At 34.2% G+C, this 23663-nt stretch overlaps 1 protein-coding gene across 1 annotated transcript in view; it reads right to left on the reverse strand.

The window, feature by feature from the left end:
- Positions 1–23663, reverse strand: part of KCNH5 (potassium voltage-gated channel subfamily H member 5) — a 331896-nt gene that overhangs the window by 98139 nt on the left and 210094 nt on the right. Inside the window, exon 8 of the mRNA XM_033417494.2 lies at positions 12922–13121. Coding sequence (XP_033273385.2) covers positions 12922–13121 — 200 coding nt within the window. The remainder of the gene's footprint in view (positions 1–12921; positions 13122–23663) is intronic.

Below are 23663 nucleotides of genomic sequence, written 5' to 3' on the forward strand. Positions count from 1 at the left end.
ACATATATACAATGGAATATTACTCAGCCATAAAAAGAAACGAAATTGAGTTATTTGTAGTGAGGTGGATGGACCTAGAGTCTGTTATACAGAGTGAAGTAAGTTAGAAAGAGAAAAACAAATACAGTATGCTAACACATATATATGGAATCTAAGAAAAAGAAAATCATGAAGTACCTAGGGCTAAGATGGGAATAAAGACACAGACCTACTAGAGCATGGACTTGACGATATGGGGAGGGGGAAGGGTAAGCTGTGATAAAGTGGGAGAGTGGCATGGACATATATACACTACCAAACGTAAAATAGATAGCTAGTGGGAAGCAGCCGCATAGCACAGGGAGATTAGCTAGGTAGTTTGTGACCACCTAGAGGGGTAGGAGGGAGGGAGATGCAAGAGGGAAGAGATATGGGAACATATGTATATTTATAACTGATTCACTTTGTTATAAAGCAGAAACTAACACACCATCGTAAAGCAGTTATACTCCAATAAAGATGTTAAAAAAAAATTTTTTAAAAAAAAAAGGAAAGTTAACCTTGCCCTGGATAGTCAGCCTTACGCCTATTTTGAAATCACAGTATCTAATATTCTACTAGAGTAGCAAATCAAATATCCTCCTCCTCAGGTTCAAACACAGCTTGGCAGGGATTTCAATATTGTTTTCTTAGATTCAATTGGTTCATATTTTGAAAGAAATAGAAAATGACACCAACAATTTTAATCCTTATGAAAATTATACAATGCAGATCTTATTTCCATTTTACAAAGGTCAGTAAGAGTCACGGTCTGGGTGACTTAAAGCCCTTTTGCTCTTTCTATAACACAGCATTTTCATATACCTTTTGGGTATTTGTATGTTTTTTATGGAGAAATGTCTATTCAAGACATTTGCCCATTTTTAAATTGGGTTATTTGGTTTTTTACTGTTTAGTTGTGTGAGTTCCTTATATATTTTGGATATTAACCCCTCAACAGATATAGGTTTCCAAATATTTTCTCCCATTCTGTAAGTTGCCTTTTCACCTGTTATTTGCTTTCCTTGCTGTGCAGAAGCTTTCTGGTTTGATGCAGTCCCATTTGTCTATTTTTGCTTTTGTTGCCTATGCTATTGGTGTCATATCCAAGAAATCATTGCAAAGATTTAAACATAATACCTGAAACTCTAAAATTCCTAGGAGAAAACACAGGGAAAATTTTCTTGATTGTCTTTTTGTCATTGTCTTGGCAATGTCTTAATCCATTTTGAGTTGATTTTTGTGTGTGATGTTAGATAAGATCCCAATTTCATTCTTTTGCATATGAATGTCCAGTTTTCCAAACACCATTTGTTGAAGAGACTATCCTTTCCTCATTGTGAATTCTTGGCACCCTTGTCAAAGATCAGTTGACTATTTATGTGCAAATTTAATTCTGAACTCTCTATTCTGTTCCATGGTCTATATGTCTGTCTCTAGGCCTGCACCATACTATTTTAATTACTGCAGACTTGTAAAGTATTTTGTAATCAGGAAGTGTTATGTATCCAGTTTTGTTCTTTCTCAAGATTATTTTGGCTGTTTGAGGTTCTCTGTGGTTCCATATGAAATTGACACAGGTTTTTCATATTTAAGTCTTAAAGCCCAGAATTGATTGATATGGTGGGAAGGAGAGGTCAGACTGAACTTTTTTCCTATGCCCAATAACATTTGTTGAATGGTCTTGCCTTTCCCACTCATGTATATTTGCCTATCTCTGTCATATATAATGTCTCTCCATATGTTTGGGGCTATTTTTACATTCATTAACTTGCGCCATTACCATATGTCAATTTGATTATCCCTATGCCAAAATCACACTCTTAATTACTACACATTACTCCTCCTCACTCCAATGTTTCATCTGTCTCCACTACTCTAATAAATCTGCTTTTATCAAGTCCACAAATATGCTCTATGTTGAAAAATCCAAGCAGAATTTTTCACATTTTATTTATATTTTAGAAGATTTCAAGATAGTTGTTCATTTTCTCTCTTGATTTCCATAAAATAAAATATTTCTGCTTTTGATCTGATATCACCAACCACTGATCAATGTCCTTTCAGGCCCTTTCTCATCTACTTCATCTAAATGTAGGAGTTTCTCAAAACTCTTTTCTCTTTCCTAGCTATAATGTCATTTTGAGTGATCACAGCCATGTCTTCAAGGTCTTTTATATATTAATGGCTTCCAAATGTATATGTCCTTATGAACCCCAGAATTATATCCATTGATAAAATAAAAATTTATTGATCATCTAACATGTACCAATCACTATTCTAAGTGCAAATTACTCAGCAATGAACAAAAGAGGCAAAACTCCTTGCCTGCATGAAATGTTTATTCTAATAGTGGCACATTTAACAAATAAAGAAATGAACTATATATATAAAATACTTCAAGTTGTGATAAGTTCTGTGAAGAAAATTAAACTGTGGAAGTTACCTAAGGACTTTAAGGGTAGAGATGCTGCAATTTTAAATAGGATAGAAATCTGACAATCTGACTAGAGATGTAGTAATCTTAAGCAGAGGTCAGCAAACTAGGACCTGAGGGGCAAATCTGGACTTCCACTTGTGTTTGTATGGCCAGTAAGCTAAAAATGGTTTTTACATTTTTAAATAATTGCGGGAAAAAAGGAAAATAATATTTTATGACATGTAAAAGTATATGAAATTCAAATTAATGTAACTATAAATAAGCTTTCATTGGGACCGAGCACTGTTCATTATTTACATGTTGTCTATGGCTCTTTTCATGCTACAATGACAAAGTTAAGTAGTTGAAACAAAGACCACATGGCCCACAAAGTCTAGACTATGTACTTTCTGGTCCTTTACACAAAAAGTTTGCTGATCCCTGATCTTAATCAATATACTCTATTGCTTGCAAACAAAAGATTTGCATGACAAAGTCCTATCTGGATTCAATGCCAGAAGAAAATATATTAGTCTTTAGGCAAATGTGTTTGCCTCCTTTAATAGGCAACATTTCTCTTTTTAATTTAGCTGCCAAGAAAATCAAAAGCTCAATATGACCAAATTCAGTAAAAATGACACTCCAGGCGGCTAGACACCTCTATTGTATTTAATTCTTTCTTGTATATATATGTGGAAGTGTTTATGCATGTCTGTTGTACTGTCTTGTTTTATATTGATTTTAATTTTATGAGAAGTCCATAAAAGTCAATACAAATATGAACAAACATAAGAATAAATATTTGATATACTATTTTAAGAGGTTATCCTTAAAACTATAATAACCAAACTGCCTTTCTCTATTATGGATTTGGAGTTAAAGTATTAAACAAGTACATGTCTAAATTCATGAGGAGGTGTAGTGCTCCTTGTGAAGAAAATATTTTCCTAATTTATGTAATATATAATATTCTCTTTAAGGAAAACATGTAACATCATTTGAAAGGCTTTTCTCAAGATTCTTAAATAATTGTGCAGGAAAGAACACGTTTCAGTCAACTGGAAAATTTACCTCTGTGAAATAGCTCGTGCTTTGACACTAACATTCTTATGCATCATTGCAAATAGAGAACAGAGGTATATTAAGATCAAGTGATATCAGGTCTCACGTTTTATTAGTGAGAAAGTAAAGGTCATGGAATTAAGATTTGAGGTTTTCTCTCGGTTCTTCTGAATCTTCTATAATGTACTTTAAAACTAAGGATCAAAAAGGAAAAATTAAACTGTTTAGGGTTGTTTGTTTGCTTGTTTGTTTTGGTTTGTTTTGTTTTTGAATATTTTGGTTTTTCTTACCTTTGAACATTTTACAATAGCTCTCAAAAAGCCACAGAAATGAAACTCTTCCTCTGTAAGTTTGTAGGGAGATTTATTACAAGAACTTTCTTAAAACCAATTAAAGATAAATTTATTATCAAGAATATTAGCTTTAGTACTCCACCAAATTTTGATTACAGAATCAGGCCTTTTTCTTGTAATAGGTGTCCTATATAAGTAATAAGTTTGATGGTAGGACCACTATTGATATATTCATTCTGTAATTTCTTATAGTGGTACTGTATGTTTGTGGCAAGCTACATTCCTGTGAGTGGTGGGATTATGGGTGATTTATCATAGTTTCTTCTTTGCCTAGCGCTAATTTCTTATTTTATATAAGTCACGTATCTCTATTAAATAAACATTTTGGGGGGAAAATGGTTAGAAAAATATTTTTTTCTAACATTTTATTCATCCTTGGTAGAAACGATGAAAACAGAATGCGTAAAGTATGCTCTGGTCATGAATGTATTCTCTGATACTTGTCCACAAAGGCAGCAGACCCATTTCTAAACAAATATGTGCTGATTAGCTTAATCAGGACTAGGGAACCAGTGGAGTCCATATGCCCCCGTATGTGCTGTTATTGGTTTTAGAGTAAGATTTTCAGCCAATATGAATACTCAGTTCAAATTATTCCATAGCACATAGAATGTAGAGTCTATGTATAGTTAATTAATGATTTAAGTAGCTAATGTACTAACTAGACCTTTGCTTTTTCTCCTTTCTTTTGTTTTCCATCTTCAGACCAGTTACTTGAGGATTAGCATACAGGTAATTTGAGTTCTGTTATAAAATATGTGAAGTTTCATTTTCTAACAAGCTTTTCTGTTCAAATTTTATTGCTTTCTCCATTGCCGTCTTAAACCTACATCCTCCAACCTTAACTAGATCCACTCCCTCTTCTATTATTTTTAAATCTTCCATAGCTCCCTGTATTATATTTCAAGCATCATCACAATTTGGAATCATACATTTAACTCTGGTTATTTAAGTCTTTCCTCTCACATTAAACTCAGAGCAACACAAGAGCAGGGACTATGTATACTTTTATTTACCACTCCATAGCAATTACTACAATATCCTACAAAACCATGTTTCCCTTTTTTTCTTTCCCCTTGTGAAACCATGGTTTCAAGGTATAATTGATTTACAACATTATATTAGTTTCTGGTGTACAACATAGTGATTCAAAATTTTTATAGATTATACTCCATTTAAAGTTATTATACATAGTTTGTACCTCTTAATCCCCTACCCCTATCTTACCCTTCCACCTTCCCTCTTCCCACTGGTAACAACTACTTTCCTCTCTATATCTGAGTCTGTTTCTTTTTTGTTATATTCATTCATTCGTTTTATTTTTTAGATTACACATGTAAAGTGATAACATACAGTACTTGTCTCTCTGACTTATTTCACTAAGTGTAATATCCTCCAGGTCCCCCATTGTGGCAAAAGGCAAAATTTCATTCTTTTTTATGGCTGAGTAGTATTCCTGTGTGTGTGTGTGTGTGTGTGTGTGTGTGTGTGTGTGTGTGTGTGTCACATCATCTTTATCCATTCACCTGTTGATGGACACTTAGATTACTTCCATATCTTGGCTATTGTAAGTAATGCTGCTATAAACACTGGGGTGCATGTATCTTTACAAATTAGTGTTTTGTTTTCTTTGGATATGTACCCAAGAGTGGAATTGCTAGATCATATGGTAGTTCTATGTTCTGTTTATTGAGGAACCTCCAAACTATTTTCCATAGTGTCTGTACCAATTTACATTCCCACCAACAGTGTCCAAGGGTTCCCTTTTCTCTACAGCCTCACTTACATTTGTTATTTCTGGTCTTTTTGATGATAGCCATTCTGATGGGTATGAGGTGATATCTCATTGTTGTTTTGATTTGACTTTCATTTGTTGGGAAGTTTTTTTTTTAATTACTGATGCAATTTCATTACTGGTAATTTGTTCATATTTGCTATTTCTTCCTTGTTCAGTCTTGGGAGACTTATATTTCTAGGAAATTATCCATTTCCTCTAAGTTGTCCATTTTATTGGCGTATAACTGTTTATAGTGATCTCTTATGAGCCTTTGTATTTCTGTGTTGTTGATTGTAACTACTTCTTTATTTCTGATTTTATTGATTCAGGCTCTCTTGCTTTTTTTTCTTGATGTGTCTGGCTAAAGGTTTATCAATTTTGTTTATCTTTTCAAAGAACCAGCTCTTACTTTCATTTATCTTTCTATATTTTTTCAGGCTCTATTCATTTACTTCTGCTCTCATCTTTATGACTTCTTTCCTTCTACTAACTTTGGGTTTTGTTTGTTCTTTTTCTTGTCCCTTGAGATATAAGTTGAGGTTGTTTATTCGAGAGTTTTCTTGTCTCCTGAGATAGGCTTGTATAAACTTCCCTTTTAGAACAGCTTTTGCTGCACCCCATAGATTTTAGATTGCTGTGTTTCATTTTAATTTGACTCTACGTATTTTTTTATTTCTTCTTTGAATTCTACAATGATCCACTGGTTGTTTAGTAGCATACTGTTCAGCCTACAAGTGTTTGTGGTTTTTTGCAATTTTTTTCTTGTAGTTGATTTCTAGTCTTATGGTTGGAAAAGATGCTTGATAAAAAAAAATAAAGACAACAGTATGGACTGAATACCAAGCAAAGACTAAGGTAAAAATGATGCCAAGCTTGACCTACTTTTTAGAGTTTATGATTAGTAAAGGAGGAAATCAATTGATTGTAACCTCAATAAACTAAATTATTTGATTACACTTATTATTGCTTACCTTATGCAGGCACTATGTGGGCACTTTTCATCCTCTAGACAACTAAGTAAGGTGGGTGGTGGTATCTCCATTGTTGATGTGAACACTGAGCATGGAAACCAATCCTCATGGTCAAGATAAAGCCAGGCTACTGAGCAAGTCATCCATGGCCCTACGTGGACAACTCTTTCTCATTCCTGGACTACAGCTATCAAATGACTCTGTAGTCCCTTCCTCAGAGGCTAGTGACAGAGTGGTGAGAAAATGAAATACAAACTAGCCAACTCTAATGCAATAAAGTAACTTCAACATGGTACATAAAAATAATGCACTTAATATTATTCCTAGAGAAAGGTTTAAGGCGCTCAGGTTTTAACCTAAGTTATACAGTGTCTCCCTATCCTTACTAGAGAAAAATAATACTGCCTACTACCTGACACACAAAAAGTTTGCTAGTAATTTTATTAGCTAACAGTAATATAAAGCTGGCATTGGAGCACTCTTAAATCATGCCAAAAGCCATGACACACCAAATATAATTTGATGCTTCAAATTTCTATCACAGAAAATATTAAAGTTCCTATCTACTTACAATGTTTCTAATAAACCCTTGAGTGTTATTTTATTTAACTTCTGATCCATGAAAGGAAAAATATAATTGAGGTTTCAGATAAAGTCTACCTTTTCAGGTAATGCCTGCAGGCCAGCTAGAAAAGAGAAATGTCAATAATAAGTCTGAATGCTTACCCTGTAATTTTTCACTAGGTAACAACTGAGAAGCACATGTGGACATGACAATAGTTAAATTCCCTTGCCATGTATAGGTATAGATATAAAGGTCACAGTTTTCAGATATTTGGGCCATGGTGCTTTCACAAAACAGGCTAAAATATAGTTTCCTATAATAATAAGCTAGCCATAGTCTCTCTTGCCCAACAAGCAGTTTACTTAAAGACCACAGGAAAAACATGCCAATTGTCCAATGGGCCTGGGCTGGCTTAGCCCCCAACAGGGATACTGAGTCCTCATAATTTTTTTAAGATGGTATTTGTTCTGCTACCTTGGAAAAACCAGTTAGTTTCATGTGTAAAACTACAGTACTTAGATGTACTAATAAAAAGTTGTTGGGAAATGATTATTGAACCATTACTGAATTTTATTATGTAATTTTTAATATAGGATCTCTTGAATATATGTTTCTTAATTGTAAAAAGGTTATGATATGTAATAGTACTCTAAATCATTCAGATACAGCTGTCATGTAATTTCAGTGTCAGGACCTGCAAGTTCGTTTTGGACGATGTTCTGTCTGTATCCTTTACCCACAGGGACTTAATTTCCTCCTGAAGCAGATAGATCACTGCATCTTTAAATACTTCAAATAGTTCAGGTCACCTGTCATACCTCTCCCCAAAGTCTTCAATTAGCCAAACAAAATATTCATATTTCCTTTAACTTATAACAAGATTCCCAGAACTTTATGTCATCATGATTATCTTCTAGTAAGTGTGCTGCCATTTGATAATATTTCTTTTAAAACATCCAGCTGATAGCTGAACATAATATTTTATCTATGATCTGAATAACATGGACTGTATTGGGATGCTTAGTACCTTTCTTGATCCAGAGACAAAAGTCCTATTAATTCATCTTAAGACCAATTCAGTTTTGTTTTACTATCTTCACATGTATATACTTACATGACATATTTAACTGGGGGGAGCTCTTCTTGGAAGGCTAGTGCTTTCACTCTTGGGTTCAGCTGTACATTGCTATAAAAACTTCTTGAAGCATTTAAATAATTTAAATATTGAACCAAGATAATGACACCATGAATATATAAGAATGTATCCCCATTTTTCACATTTAGGAATACAAAGAAATATTTAGACAGGCTTTCCTAAATTTAAAAATATGTTTGTATAAAAGTAAACTGATTAAAAGAAAGTTACTTTAATTCGTAGAAAAAATATATATATTGCCTACTATATTTGGAAGAAGTAAAGTGCTTCTGTTATAGATCTGGTTTAAAAATAATCCAAGATTTTAAAATATTCAAAATCAATTTCTTTATATTCTAAAGGCATACTTCTGCCTGAATGTTTTGCATAATTCTGCCAGAACTTTTCATATAATGGGATCTGCCTACAGATAACTTTATGCTTATTACAAAACCCACGAAACAAGAAATGAAGACCAAAGAGCTTTTTCTGAGTTTCTTCAAAGAACATGCTAGAAAAAAAAATATTAGACAGTGGAAAATAAAAAACCTTAAGGTTTTAAATTTCATTCTATAAAACAAGCTGAAAATGATTCCAGTATTATGAGAAATATGTGGTCTACACAACATGCTACAAGTTATGTATTTTTTCATACAGTCCTAAAGCTGAAAATAAAGTCCCCAGCCATTTACTTTATTTGAATTATTTCTCAGTAAAATCATTTCAAACTGTAGGATAGATTTTTTGAGCTTTAACTATCATCCTTTCTATTTTTTTCCCATAATCTGCTCTTTCCCTTTTAAATCCTCACTCATTCCACCCATTTCTCTTGTCTTTTAACTGCACAGAATGTTAGCAAGTAGCAAAGCCCAGAGGACGGATTTTGGTTATTAAATTTGAAAAGAATCTAAAGCAACTATAGTAATTAGTAGTCAATAAAATACTTTCAACCAAATCAAATTAATCTAGGTACTGTTTTATATTTTTAAATTGCCTAAGGCAAACTTTCATGATAAAAATGCTACAATCTCCACATCAGTAGTGATTTTAATGCCACAATTTGTATTAGAGAAAGCATTATTCACAAAAGACAAGCTAAGACTGAATTAAATCACAGTGATTAATTTGCTTGTGGGTTAAAGCTGAATTCAAAATATCTATAAAACTAAGTATGTGGAAGCGACAGAATGAAATCTCAGTAATTGGGGCGAACGTTTTCTCTAATTAGCTGAAATGCATCATTAAATTCTATTGTACCAGCAGCCGAAAAAAAATAGCTGTTTTAGAACTAACAAGAGAAGCGTTAGAACAAAGACATTTCATTTCACACATTATATTTCGATCTTTTTCAGTACGTACTCAAAGTTAAATTTGATTAACAACCACCATTGATAAAATATTCGAAACAATTAACAAAATGTAAGATAAGAAACATATAGGAAGACAAATATTTCACTTATTGAGGAACAGCAAGTCTAAGAGAGGTCTCTAATATCAAATATGGTATAACTGTTAAAAATCAGATGCTGTTTACTGAAGCTATCCTCAAGTAAATCTACACTTCTAAGATTATGACTACAATTACAGGATTTATGTGATTACTGTCATTGAACTTTCATTTTCTTTTTTCTACCCTTGTATTTTAACAGGCTCAACCAATGTCATTCTTATTATCAAAAGTAAAGATGAATATAAAATAGTTAGATACACAGATGGATGGATGGATGAGATAAATAAGATAAAAAAGAGAGAGAGATGAGAGATAAGAGAGAGAAAGAAGATAGAAAGCTTTATTATGAAAGCCATGTAAGCTCATTGGCTGCTGTGCTGAGAATAACCTACACAGGGACGGGGTGGATGCACAGACCAATCACTTGGCTACAGAATAACTCAGATAGGACACGATGGTGACTTGAACCAGCTGATCTCAATGGAGGTGGTGAGAAATGGAGGTGGAGCCAATAGGATTTGGGGGAAGTTTCAACGTAGAAGCTTTGTCCTAAGCAACTGAGGTGTGGAGTTTCCATTAACTGCATTGAGGAAGAATGTCAGTAGAGCAGGTTTATGGGAGATGATTAGGAGTTCAGTTCTGGACAATTTCATTGGATATGAGTAGGCAGTTGAATAGGAGAATCTGTGGTTCAGGGAGTAGGTCCAGGATGAGTATGTATACTAGGGTGGTGTTAGCATATATTATTACAGTCATGAGATTGTATGATATCACTGAGGAGAGATTCTAGACAGAAAAGGGAAGAGGCATAAGGACTGAAGTCTAGATATCCCTAAATTTAGGATATTATCTTGGTAAAACTGTTTTCAAGAAGCACCCTACCAAGTTACACACAGACCAGAAAAATATGATAGTGTCAGTCACTACAGCCTTTGCTAATATTAGGCATTATATCTGACAGTCTCTTGTTCTTTCAATATTTATTTATTACAAGTGAAAATAAGACTTTTTGTATGTTTATTAGTAATTTGAACTTTTGTCTTCTATGCGTTCAGCTCATTTTCCCCATGTATTCTAATTCTTTTTATTGATCTGTAAAATCACTTTACATATTAAGGTAATTAACCTTTCACCTGTGATATTTGTTGCAGATGCTTTATCTCATTTTTGTTTCCATAGCTTTTGGTGTGAAAGGTTTTACATATTCTAGCCAAATTTATTCATCACTTAATTTGTTATGTACTCCATTGCATTAATACATACAAAGACTTCTGTATGTGCCATGGTTCTTTAAATCTGCTCTTCCTACTAGTCAAACACTACTCTAAAGATTTCCCATTTAGTTAGGAGGCACATCCATGATTTTGTCTTATCCAAAAGTTAATTCATTTTAATATTTTTACTTATTTCTTTAAAAATCTTTTTATGTGAATTAAAATTTATATTACACCCTAACTGCATCATGAAGCAGACAGTTGAGCAGGTACTAGAGGGGAAGCTTGTGAGAATCTATTGGTTCCATTCCTGAACTAACCCAGCATCTGGGAACTTAGAGAAGGGAACTAAAAAATCTGCCATGTACCATATCTGTGGCATAAGCTCTGGGTCAGGTACTTTTCTAGTGTAAAGGGCTATTATTCCATCAGTTTACTGATGTTATCTGTCAACTACCATGAGACCCCACTGAATTTTCTGGAAAGAAAAGCTTCTGACTGAGATAGTGATTGACAAGGTAAATGGTTGCATCTTGAGCTCAGTGTCATTGAATGTGGACCTCAGAGAATATCCTGCTTCTAGCGATTTAAACACTGACTCTCACGTGCACCCCTCAGGAAGATCCTGTTCCTTCTTTGGATTCCCTCCCTACTAACCTTATATCAGTTCAGGTACACAGTAATCAAATTCCACAGGTATGCAGTTTTTCCTTTTCCCCTCTGTGGTCACACATTCCACTTTAAGGGGTCATTTAACTGCATCTTGTAAAATGTCAAAAGAAGAGCAAATCTCATCCTCTTTCATAACTCTTCCACATAGCTAGCCTCCAGTATCTCACTTGCACTCTCTCTGAAGGCTTCCCTTCCTCAGCTCTTACCCTCAAGTCCGTTCCCTTCAACTCCCCTCAATCCTCTGCTCCTAACACCTGCTCTGGCTTACAACTTCCTACTTGTTTCATGAAATTCCCCTAACTAAACACCTACTTTGTTCATTGGCTCTTTCACTTTGACATTGAAAGGTGCTTGTTGAGCAGGTCTGAAAGAAAAACTACAAGTCAACCTCATATGATTAAAAAAAATAAAATTTGTGGGAAATGGCAAGGAAGGTTATGTGCTATCTGTTTATCATATGTCAAAAATCAGTACCTAAAAATAAAGCCTTCACTGATACTTACAAAGTGAAATAGCTTAAGATCAGTTTTCTCTAGAAGTCTTATGTGCAAGCCCTACTTGTCATTCCCTATATTGGATGTGAATCAGCTGGGTGTAGGAAGTGAGAATTTATTTGATTTTGTTTATCATGAGGAGGACTTTGGTTTCTTCTTTGCCCCTAATATGAGTTAGATGGGAAAAATTTAAAGAGGTTCCATGAAAAGACAAGCAAGAAATTAGACATGACAGGTGGATTGCAAGGGTCATATCCATTTCATAGATTTGTGTACAGAAAAAGGGAAAACAAAGAACTATAAGTTGCATTATAGAACCTGTGATAGAGAGAAGAGAAATTTAAGTAGAGGGTAGAATAGAAGATATATAACCTTTTAGTTATAAGCAAGGAAGTTTCTTTCTGAATTTTAAATGGGCAAAATGTCAAAAGAGAAATCAAGAATAAAATCTAGCAAAAGAAATGGCATCACAGTTAGCATTTTAGAGGAATGTGACAAATTACTCTGAGTGGTAATGAGAATGTTTTGAGGAAATGAAATAATTAGCTGTTTTCAGGAACCACAATTCCTAAATTGAGTTTGATGACTAGTACTAATTGATGATTAATGGTTGAACATTTTCCACCTTCCAAGCACTAAATAATATGATTGACTGATATGTCACTTATGAAATACAAAGTAACATTTATAAAGCAATTATACAAGTAATATGTGAGTGGGAAAGCTATGGGCATCTGAAGATCCTATTGAAACAGAAAATAAATAACAAGAACAATAATAATAACCCATACCTTTTCTGTGTCAATGCCTTTTGACATAGACCATGTTGAGACAATATAATCCATGACTCGTTCACTAAGGCCTTTGGGGACCTGATAGAGTTTCAGAAAGTCCCGTACATTATTCAGCATCTCATGGTACCGGTTGGTGTTGGCATACATTTGCTGAAAAATTGTGGTAACATTTCCAAAAATAGTTGCATAAAGAAGAGCTGCAAGAGAAGAAATGATGAAAATAAATCAACTATCCCAAGTGAAAAAAAAATGAGGTGAATATTGGTGAAATCAATGAATCACTTGACAGAGATGCCTTTATAAACTTTTCGGCATATGCATGGTAACCCCTGATCAGAGTGCCCAGAATTTGGTGTTCACTCAATAAGTGTTATCTTTAGTATGATAAACATGATTTTATGAGTGAGCACTACTCTAGTCATTGTGGTAAAACATGAGAGTGGTTGATAGATTTCATGAAGAATTAGATGATCCAAGGTTATGATTTGCCTAAGACATTCTTAGCCTTATGACTAAAGTTATCCTCCAGCCCTGTCCTCCTGAATGAAGCCTAATCAATTTAAATTTTCGAGAGATTGATGATCCAGTTTAGAAATGTATGCTCTTTCTCACTGCTTGCTTCGTCCAGCTTTTGGATTACTTCCCTGCTTATCAATATTTTTGACAGAACATCAGAAATATAGGGAGGGAAGACAAATCAAAGTGTTCCATTTCTAGAAGATTCTAGAGAGAAACATCGTTGGAATTAACAGTTAAAATGAAACTTTGGGAGTGCCTGAAAATTCTAGTTATTAAATTTATGTCAGTAACCCAGTATCATAAGGCTTTTTTATTTCATTATTTTAATTAAGAATAAAGTCAGTTTGCAAACCATTGTTATTCATCTACAGTGGCTAGGAAAGGAATAGGGTTTTTTAATGCCCCTGACTGCTACTCCCTCCCTCAACCAATAATTTACCAACTCTTCTCTCTCCAGATCTGGTCAGGTTACTAATGTTGACCTGATCTTGAAAAAGCTTTTAAAAGCAATTGAGTTCAGTCCCAGATCAACACACCTTCAATCACACACCACTCCCAGCCTATCTTGTCCCTTTGATTTTACTCCTTTGTTAACAGTAAGCTCTTTTGAAAAGAGGGCAATATTTTATTCTCCTTAATATTCAGTAAACACAATGTTTAGTAACCACATTCATTCCATAAGCATTTCACAAATAAGTGGAATATCAGACAGTGATCACTTCCATTCTTGTTCCTCTAAGCATTTGAAAAATTACTCGTCTAAACAAAAAGTATGGACTGTTTTATTTCACAGTTTCATCAACCAAATCCCACTTGATGGAATTAGTATAACAACAAGCCAGTGAAGCAACTTAAGATCTTCAATCTATTTTCAGAAAATCATTTGTTTTTTAAAAACAGTTGCTCTTTGAGTATAATAAATTGTAATTTCACAACAGGAAGCTATGATTTTACAAGCATTTACTCAGTTTTTTTTTTTTTTTTTTTGGTTTTTTGGGGGGGGTTTTGGCTGTTATTTAGGGATTTTGATGCCTGTGAAGAACAATTTTTAAGATAGATGATATTTTGTTAGAACTGACTAGGAAGAATATAGTGCTGACATTTCCCATCTGGGTCTTTAAATCTTTGTTTATATTTAAAAACACCAAAAAAGTAGAGGTAATCACAGACTTAACATTCTATTCCATCATTGTTGGCATTAAGAAAGACGAACACAGAAATAATGTGAACAAATTAATGGTAGAAGAATTATGCAACAAATGGAATTTTGCATTTCCTGAAAAGAGACATAAAGAGGATTTATGTTTTTAAAATAATGAGCTTTTTAGAGGTTAATGAAATAATGCTACAATCATGTTTTTGAATAGATAGTCCCCAGCTATTTTAAGTTGTCAGTAAATATCACAGAACTATTATTTTGACGTGTTCAACTCATTTGTCTCCCTAAGATGCCTGTAATATAGTATATTTGCCAAAGTGTCTTACTACTGCCTTTTAGCTTAACAAATTACCACACATTTCATCTTTGGGGGTACATTAAATATGCACACATTCTAATCATATGAAAAGCTTAAGTACTAAAATATGAATAAAACTGCCAATGTGGGCTTCCCTGGTGCCGCAGTGGTTGAGAGTCCGCCTGCCGATGCAGGGGACACGGGTTCGTGCCCCGGTCCGGGAAGATCCCACATGCCGTGGAGCGGCTGGGCCCATGAGCCATGGCCACTGAGCCTGCGCGTCCGGAGCCTGTGCTCCGCAACGTGAGAGGCCACAACAGTGAGAGGCCCGCATACCGCAGAAAAAAAAAAAAAAAACTGCCAACGTATTTAACGTTTTCAGCATTAATAAATGAAGAATACAATTAACATCCCATTAAGTTTGGTATATTACAAGCATATTTTCTGCCTCCAACTTTCATGTGAGTGTGGTGTCCTGCACTGGGTAGGACTAATCAAAGTCACAATTTAAGGTAAGACATTCAATTATATATATAATTATATGTATATAAGTATATATACATATATGTAACATACACATAATTATATATACATATATAGCATATATATAATTATATATATAATTTTTTACCTTGAAATGTTAAAAAAAATTCATGCAGAAAGTTCATATATCCACATGTACCCACATGTAGCTCTCTCAATTATGACATCTTACAAAACTATAGTAATTTATCAAAACCAGGCAATTGACAGTGGCACAATACAATTAACCAGACTATAGACATTGTATATTTCAGCATTTTTTTTACATGCAGTCATTTTTTTGGTGTACAGCTTTAAAAAATTTTATCACATGTACAGATCCATGTAATATATGTATATTTTTAAAAAGAGAAACCACTTCTTCCTTAAAAATACTTTCCACATTTAGGACTAGTACACATTTCATAAAATATAGTGACAGCAAGTATGATATTCCATAGTAAGCAAAAATACTGCTTCCCACCACAGTCTGTGTTCTCAGGATAAATGGGTACATCTTTAATGAGAGTGACCCTGCGACATGACACACGATAACGAAAGAAATTGATCTTAGTAGAAACTAGCTCTATGCTGCTAACTCCCAAAGTAATACCTATCCTGAAGTACAAACACACAAGCCTTCTTGAATGTCTCATTGCCATTCAAATCTAACAAGTCCAAAAGAGAACTCTTATTTTACACCACCTTCTCTTCAACAACCAAATGCACTTTTCATCTCATTAAATTGTAAAGCCACACCTAGTTGCTCAGACCAAAACTAAAGCATCATTCTTCAATTCATTCTTTGATTCCTCTCCTACCTCTACTCTATCAACAATTCCTATTGGCTCTCCCTTCAAAATAGAGCCTCAGTACAACCCCTTCCCACTACCTCTACCAGCATTCTTGCATCCTTTAAGCGTATATGCTTTTCCACTTACTAGCTATCTGTCTCTGGGCCAGTTACTAATTCTCTCTAGGATTCTATTTCCTCTCTTACAACTTTACAGTTACTTTAGAATCTTTACAAATGAGTTGTGCTAAATGATATAACACATAAATCAGTTTTTAAAAAGTCCAGTAGGGAGTAAGTATCCATGAAATGTTATGTATGTATCATCGTCGTCATCAACATCATCATCATCACGGAAATAGCTCCCAGACAATTAATTTTTCACTCAGCAGAAAGAATATCCCCTTCCTTCAATACAACTCTCTACCCCCTTACTATACCTGTGTTCTTCATCTTATTTATCACTACTTTAATTTATATTACACATTTATTTATTTGCTTGTTGATATCTACCTTCCCTATTAGAAATGCAGAATCTGTAAGTACAGGCCTGGGCCTTGTCCTTTTTGCTCACTGCTGCATTTCCAGAATACAGACCAGTTCCTGGAACATAATAAGTATTCAGATATTTTTTCCTGTAAGTTCACACACTAAAAACCTAGGAAACGTTTTTTCAGAAACATCCTTCTTTTCAAGTCAAACTTCACTACTGGCGATACAAAAACACAGAAGGAATACACACTATTAATGCACGTGAGAGAATAAAATATTTCGAAGCTAAGGTGACACATACCTTGGCCATGTTAAGATAATAAATAAATTAAGAAGGCCTATTGTCATTCATCAAGCATGAATGCTCATGCTTGGCCTGGCAAGTTTTGCAGAGTACTATTATAGAATTTTATCCTTTGAATGAGAGGCCATAGACGTAATTTGCCTACTTTACTAGGAATAATTAGAATAATCTGTTAAAATTTGGTAAGCCTTTTATATGCTCTCCTGTAGCCTTTTAAGCTTAAGACAACTTAAGACAAGCTAATTTTATAAGCTTATCACATTTAATGAATTGGTAATTCTGGCATATACACTAGTAAATGTCTTATCTAAAAAGTCTTATATTTTTCTTATTCACCACAAGGGGATTATTTTAAAGATAATTATGTTAGATTAAAGATGGCTACAAATTCTCTGACACCCCTTCCATTGACAGGCAGGGTCTATATTCCTTTCCCTTGCATCTAGGCATACTCTATAACTATTTTACTAATAGACTACGGTTACTATAATCATATGCCAATATCTGGGCCCAAGCCTTAAGAAACTAGAAGCTTCCAATTTCTCACTGTTAGAACACCTGCTCTTAGAGTCTAGCTTTCGTGTTGTGAGGAAACCCATTCTTCTAGAAAGTTCCACATGGAGAAGAATTAAGGCCCTTGGTCAATAGTCTTGGCTGAGCTCCCAGCTAAGCACTGGCCTTAGGCTGAACAATTTAAAATATTGATATAAGAAGACATTTCTGGTAACACTTAAGGCTGTGCAGGTGGTTCAACCATCACTTCCCTTTCTATTTATATTCATATTTAATAAGGATAGTTAAGATAGGAAGGAAAATGTCCTATCAATCTATGACTGTATGTGCAGCACACAGCTTGACAACATCAGCTTACCAGCCATGTATGTGGCTGAGCCAACTAAGAAGTGAATTTTTCAGACCCATTCAAGCCATCCCAGCTGAAAACACATGGACCAGAAAGTCATGCCTTCCTAGACCTGCATAAGTTACAGATTCATGAGTGAAATAAATGGCTGTTCTTGTTTTAAGCCACTAATTTTGATTAGTTATGCAACTTTAACATTCTAATAAGTAGTTTTATTAATAGCCTAATAAAACAGATTGATTCTTAACTGATTAGAAAACCTAGGAGAGGAGGGTAACGAGCTCCTTAAGATGCGCATCACAGCCCAACAGCATATTTTAGAAAATGTTTTTTTAACATTTAATACATTTTAGTACTTAAAAACACCTATTATTTTCATAATATACACATTAAAGTCATGAATGAATGTTTAATGTTCTCAAAAAGAGACGAAGGTTAAAAGACTGAATAATGCCATATAGCCAATCACAGATTTCACTATTCATTTATGTATCATTTAATTCAGTAGATATTTATTGAACACTTATTACATGCAGCCACTGCAACAGTCACTAAGGATTCAACATGATCCCTGCTCTCAAATAGTATTCACTACTACCTCTAGAAAGGTATTAATCTTTATTTTTTATCAGGGCCCTTAATTTTATTTATTTATTTATTTTTAAAATTTTTATTGGAGTATAGTTGATTTACAATGTTGTATTAGTTTCAGGTGTACAGCAAAGTGAATCAGTTATACATATAATTATATCCACTCTTTTTTAGATTCTTTTCCCATATAAGCCATTACAGAGTATTGAGTAGAGTTCCCTGTGCTGTACAGTAGGTCCTTATTTGTTATCTATTTAATATGTAGTAGTGTGTATATGTCAATCCCAATCTCCCAATTTATCCCTCCCTCCCATTACCCCTGGTAACCATAAGTTTGTTTTCTACATCTGTAACTCTATTTCCGTTTTGTAGATAATTTGTACACTGTTTTTTAGATTCCACATATAAGCAATACCATATGATCTTTGTCTTTCTCTGTCTGACTTATTTCACTCAGTATGAAAACCTCTAGGTCCATCCATGTTGCTGCAAACGGCATTATTCTTTAATTCTCCCAACTCACATGCTTTGGAAGGAGGCTAATGATCATTTCCTTTCCATAGTTTACAAAAATTCACAAATAAACTTATAGCCACTCTAAGTATATAAACTAAATATAGTTTATTTCTCAGGGTTAAACAATTTGCAGAGTCAAACAAAATCTATGTTTAGCTAATTAATTGTAACTCTGCCTCCACTCTTATGAGTTGCTCAGGATAACAGATCAGATGATGATATCCAGTTCTCTGAATAAACTGTGTTCTCCAGTCACTTCATTTTGTTTGCTCCTTAGGTCAAGCTGCAGCCATTCATCTTCTTATTAATGATTTATATTTTTTAGACTTTTTGTGCCTGTTCAAGTTGACATCCAACATTTACTTTTCCTAATTATCTTTCTTTTATAAATCTTGGCAAGTAATAATTGGCCTTAGACTAAGCAATTTAAAATACTGACATGAGAATGCATTTCTGGTAACAATTAAAGCCACATAAGTGGTTCATCCATCATTTCCATTTCTACTCACTAAAGTCCACCTTTAATAATGATATTTAAGACATGGAAGGAGAATATTCCACCAATGTATGATTTTATATGTATCACACAGCCTGCTAAAACACGTGAAATCCCTCCAGTTGGCCTTAGAACAAAGTGAAGAAGCTGATCATCAGATCTCCAAGTTCGAAGTTTTATTTTCCTTCCAGCTGTCTCATAATGGCTCCGGGTTTCCCTGGATGCTCTTTTGCAATTACCCATATATGTAAGCTGCCTCTAGGCATCCACTTATGAAACAGATATCTTCTCTTTCCCAGTCTTCACTTAATCTATGCCCCATTTCATCTAGTACCTGAACCATGCCAACTATTTTGTTAGAAATTAATCTCATTAATTACTTTATACTAAGTGTTAAATACTGAAAACTAATACAATATCCCTCTTAGGGACGTTGTAATTTTGAAGGAGGAATTCCACACAATACAATGAGTTGACTGAATCATTACTTGAATTAACTCTCAACTAGTAAGATAAGTTGATACACAGAAGGGACCATTTTTTAAATTTATCAAAATTATAGGGGCTTCCCTGGTGGTACAGTGGTTGAGAATCTGCCTGCTAATGCAGGGGACACGGGTTCGAGCCCTGGTCTGGGAGGATCCCACATGCCGCAGAGCGGCTAGGCCCGTGAGCCACAACTACTGAGCCTGCGCGTCTGGAGCCTGTGCTCCGCAAAAAGAGAGGCCGCAATAGTGAGAGGCCCCCGCTTGCCACAACTAGAGAAAGCCCTCGCGCAGAAACGAAGACCCAACACAGCAAAAATAAATTAATTAATTAACTCATACCCCCAACATCTTCTAAAAAAAAAAATTATAGCGTAGTATTGGACACATTTCAACAGTTTACAGCTAATCCCATGATTATCATAAAAACTACATCAAAATAGTTTCAATAATTATATGGCAATGACTACTATTTTTTATTGAAGTGTAGTTGATTTACAATACTATATTTGCTTCAGGTGTACAGCATAGTGATTTAGTGTTTTTATAGATTATACTCCACTAAAAGTTATTACAAAATAATGGCTATAATTCCCTGTGCTGTATAATACTTATCTATTTTATACATAGTAGTTTGTATCTCATAATCCTGTAACCCTAATGTGTCCCTCTCCCCTACCCACTCCCCAGTGGTAACCACTGGTTTGTTTTATGTATCTGTAAGTCTGTTTCTATTTTGCTCTATACATTCCTTTTACTTTTTAGATTCCACATACAACTGATACCAAATAGTACTTGTCTTTTTCTGTCTGACATATTTTACTAAGCATAATATTCTCTAGGTCCATCAATGTTGCTTAAATTGGCAGAATTTCATTATTTTTTATGGCTGAATAATATTCCGTTGTATATATATACACCATGTATTCTTTATCCATTCATCTGTTGATGGACACTTGGGTTGCTTCCATACCATGGCAATTGTAAAATAATGCTGCTATGAACATTGGGGTGCATGTATCTTTTCAAATTAGCGTTTTTTTCCAGGTACTCAGGAGTGGGATTGCTGGATCATGTGGTAGTTTTATTTTTAGTTTGTTGGGGAACCTCCACACTGTTTTTGAGAGTAGATATACCAATTTACTTTCCCACAAGTGTACAAGGGTTCCCTTTTCTCTACAACCTCGCCAACATCTGTTATTTGTAGACTTTCTTATGATGGCCATTCTGACTGATACCTCATTTTGGTTTTGATTTGCATTTCTCTAATAATTAGTGATGCACATGTTTTCATGTGCCTGTTAGTCATCTGTATGTTTTCTTTGGAAAAATGTCTGTTCAGGTCTTTTACCAATTTTTGATTGACTTGTTTGGTTTTTTTGATATTGAGTTGTATGAGCTGCTTATATATTTTTGGATATTAACCCCTTGCCAGTCATATCATTTGCAAATATTTTCTCCCATTAAGTGGGTTGTCTTTTCATTTTGTCAATGGTTTCTTTTGCTGTGTAAAAGCTTTTAATTTTAATTAGGTCTCATTTATTTTTGCTTTTGTTTCCTTTGCCTTAGGAGACAGATCCAAAATAATATTATGTCCAAGAGTGTTCTGCCTATTTTCTTCTAGGAGTTTTATGGTTTTGAGTCCTACACTTAGGTCGTTAGTCCATTTTTGAGTTTATTTTTGTATATAGCATGAGGAAATGTTCTAATCTCATTCTTTTACACGTAGCTGTCCAGTTTTCCTAGCACCACTTGCTGACGAGACTGTCTTTTCTCCATTGTATATTCCTGCCTCCTTTGTCAAAGATTAATTTACCATAGGTGTATGGGTTAATTTCCATTCCATTGAACTATGTGCCTGTTTTTGTGGCAGAACCATACTGTTTTGATTACTGTAGTTTTGTAATAGAGTCTGAAGTCAGGGAGGGTGATACTTATAGCTTTGTTCTTGTTTCTCAATATTGCTTTGGCAATTCAGGATCTTTTGTGGCTCCATTTTAATTTTAGGATTATTTGTTCTAGTTCTGTGAAAAATATCATGGGTATTTTAATACGGATTACATTAAATCCACAGATTGCTTTGAGTAGTATGGCCATTTTAACAGTATTAATTTTTTCAATCCAAGAGCAGGGGATATCTTTCCATTTATTTGATCATCTTCAATTTCCTTCATCAATGTTTTATTGTTTTCAGAGTATAGGTCTTTCAGCATCTTGGTTAAGTTTATTCCTAGGTATTTTATTCTTTTTGATATGATCTTAAATGGGATAACTTTTTCTTTCTGATAGTTCTTTATTGGTGTATAGAAAAGCAACAGATTTCTGCATATTAATCCTGTATCTTGCAACTTTACTGAATTCATTTATTAGTTGTATTTTTCAGGGTATTTATATATATTCTTATATCTTTTTTATTAAAAAAAAACTTTAAAACACAAGGAAACAACAATGGTGTGATTCAGATACTGCAGTGGTTCAATGATTTGATTCAGAGATTTTCTTTTGCCCTTCAAATTATAAAATGTAAACAACAGATCACTCTACCTAGTTGTAAGTCTACTTTTATCAGTTACAGAAAAGAAAAAAGGAAAAAAAAAGAGAAAATATAGTAAGTACTGAATGGATTCACTATGTTGAAAAATGGAATTTCTTTTACTTACAGCTGTTCTCTGATTATTTTGTACTAGATAGACATTTTCAATGTTTTCCAGTAATTTTCATTAACGCTTTTCATTAATGATACCTGCAAGCCAGTTCTAATCTTTAGCCCCAGAATATGAAAAGAAGCAATAAACAGAGGATAACATTAGATCACTTACTCTTTCTATATATCTATAAAGGGGGTATTACTATTATATTAATATGGGAACACTAAATACAAAACTTGAAATAGTATTAAAATATCTCTTTACCAAATCACAAGTATTATTGATCCAAGACCCAAAGAGTAAAGTGGCATCGCCAACAACCTAAATAAACTGTTGAGGTCCCTAAGAACAGTATCTGTGGAATAGCCGAGATCTTCTTATGTATTCTGAAAAATAGGGTCATAACCTGTCTTCTTGCTGAACCTCCAAATAATTTATTCTTGCTTCCAAATCTTTGTTCATTCAGTTCCTTTGTGGTGGATCTCAAAATATGACCATACATTTTTCCTATCTTGGTATGCACATCTCTTTGCGATGAAACTTTATTGCTCCTCCCACCAAAAGGTGGAATCTACTTCCTTTCATCTGTGCTGGCTTTATGACTTCCAGTAAAATAAGGCAGAGATGATATTATGCAATTTCCAGAGACATTAAGGGACTTACTTGTTTTGCTTTTGCTTTCTTGGAATGCTGTCTTGAGACACCATCATTCATGAGGAAACCTGGAATGTACTGACAGCAAGATAGCAAGGATGGAGAGGTATAGTTATCCAGTGGTCCCAGCTGAACCTTGTCCCTAGCCAAGGTGCCAACTATATGTAGCTACCTGAGGGAAATGAACTGAAGAACTAATTATCCAGTCAACCAATAGAGTCATGAAAAATAATGAATCACTGTGGTATGAAGTCACTCTGTCTTGGAGTCATTTCTTACACGGCAATAGATAACTGATACAAAGCCCTCTCCCTTTTCCTTCATCCTTCCTAAATCCCAGGCACTCTTTGGGGCTTATTATTTCCTTTATAAAACCTTCTCTGATTATCCTAGGTAAAGG

Source organism: Orcinus orca, chromosome 2 (assembly GCF_937001465.1).
Source record: "Orcinus orca chromosome 2, mOrcOrc1.1, whole genome shotgun sequence".
Classification (NCBI taxonomy): Eukaryota; Metazoa; Chordata; class Mammalia; order Artiodactyla; family Delphinidae; genus Orcinus; species Orcinus orca.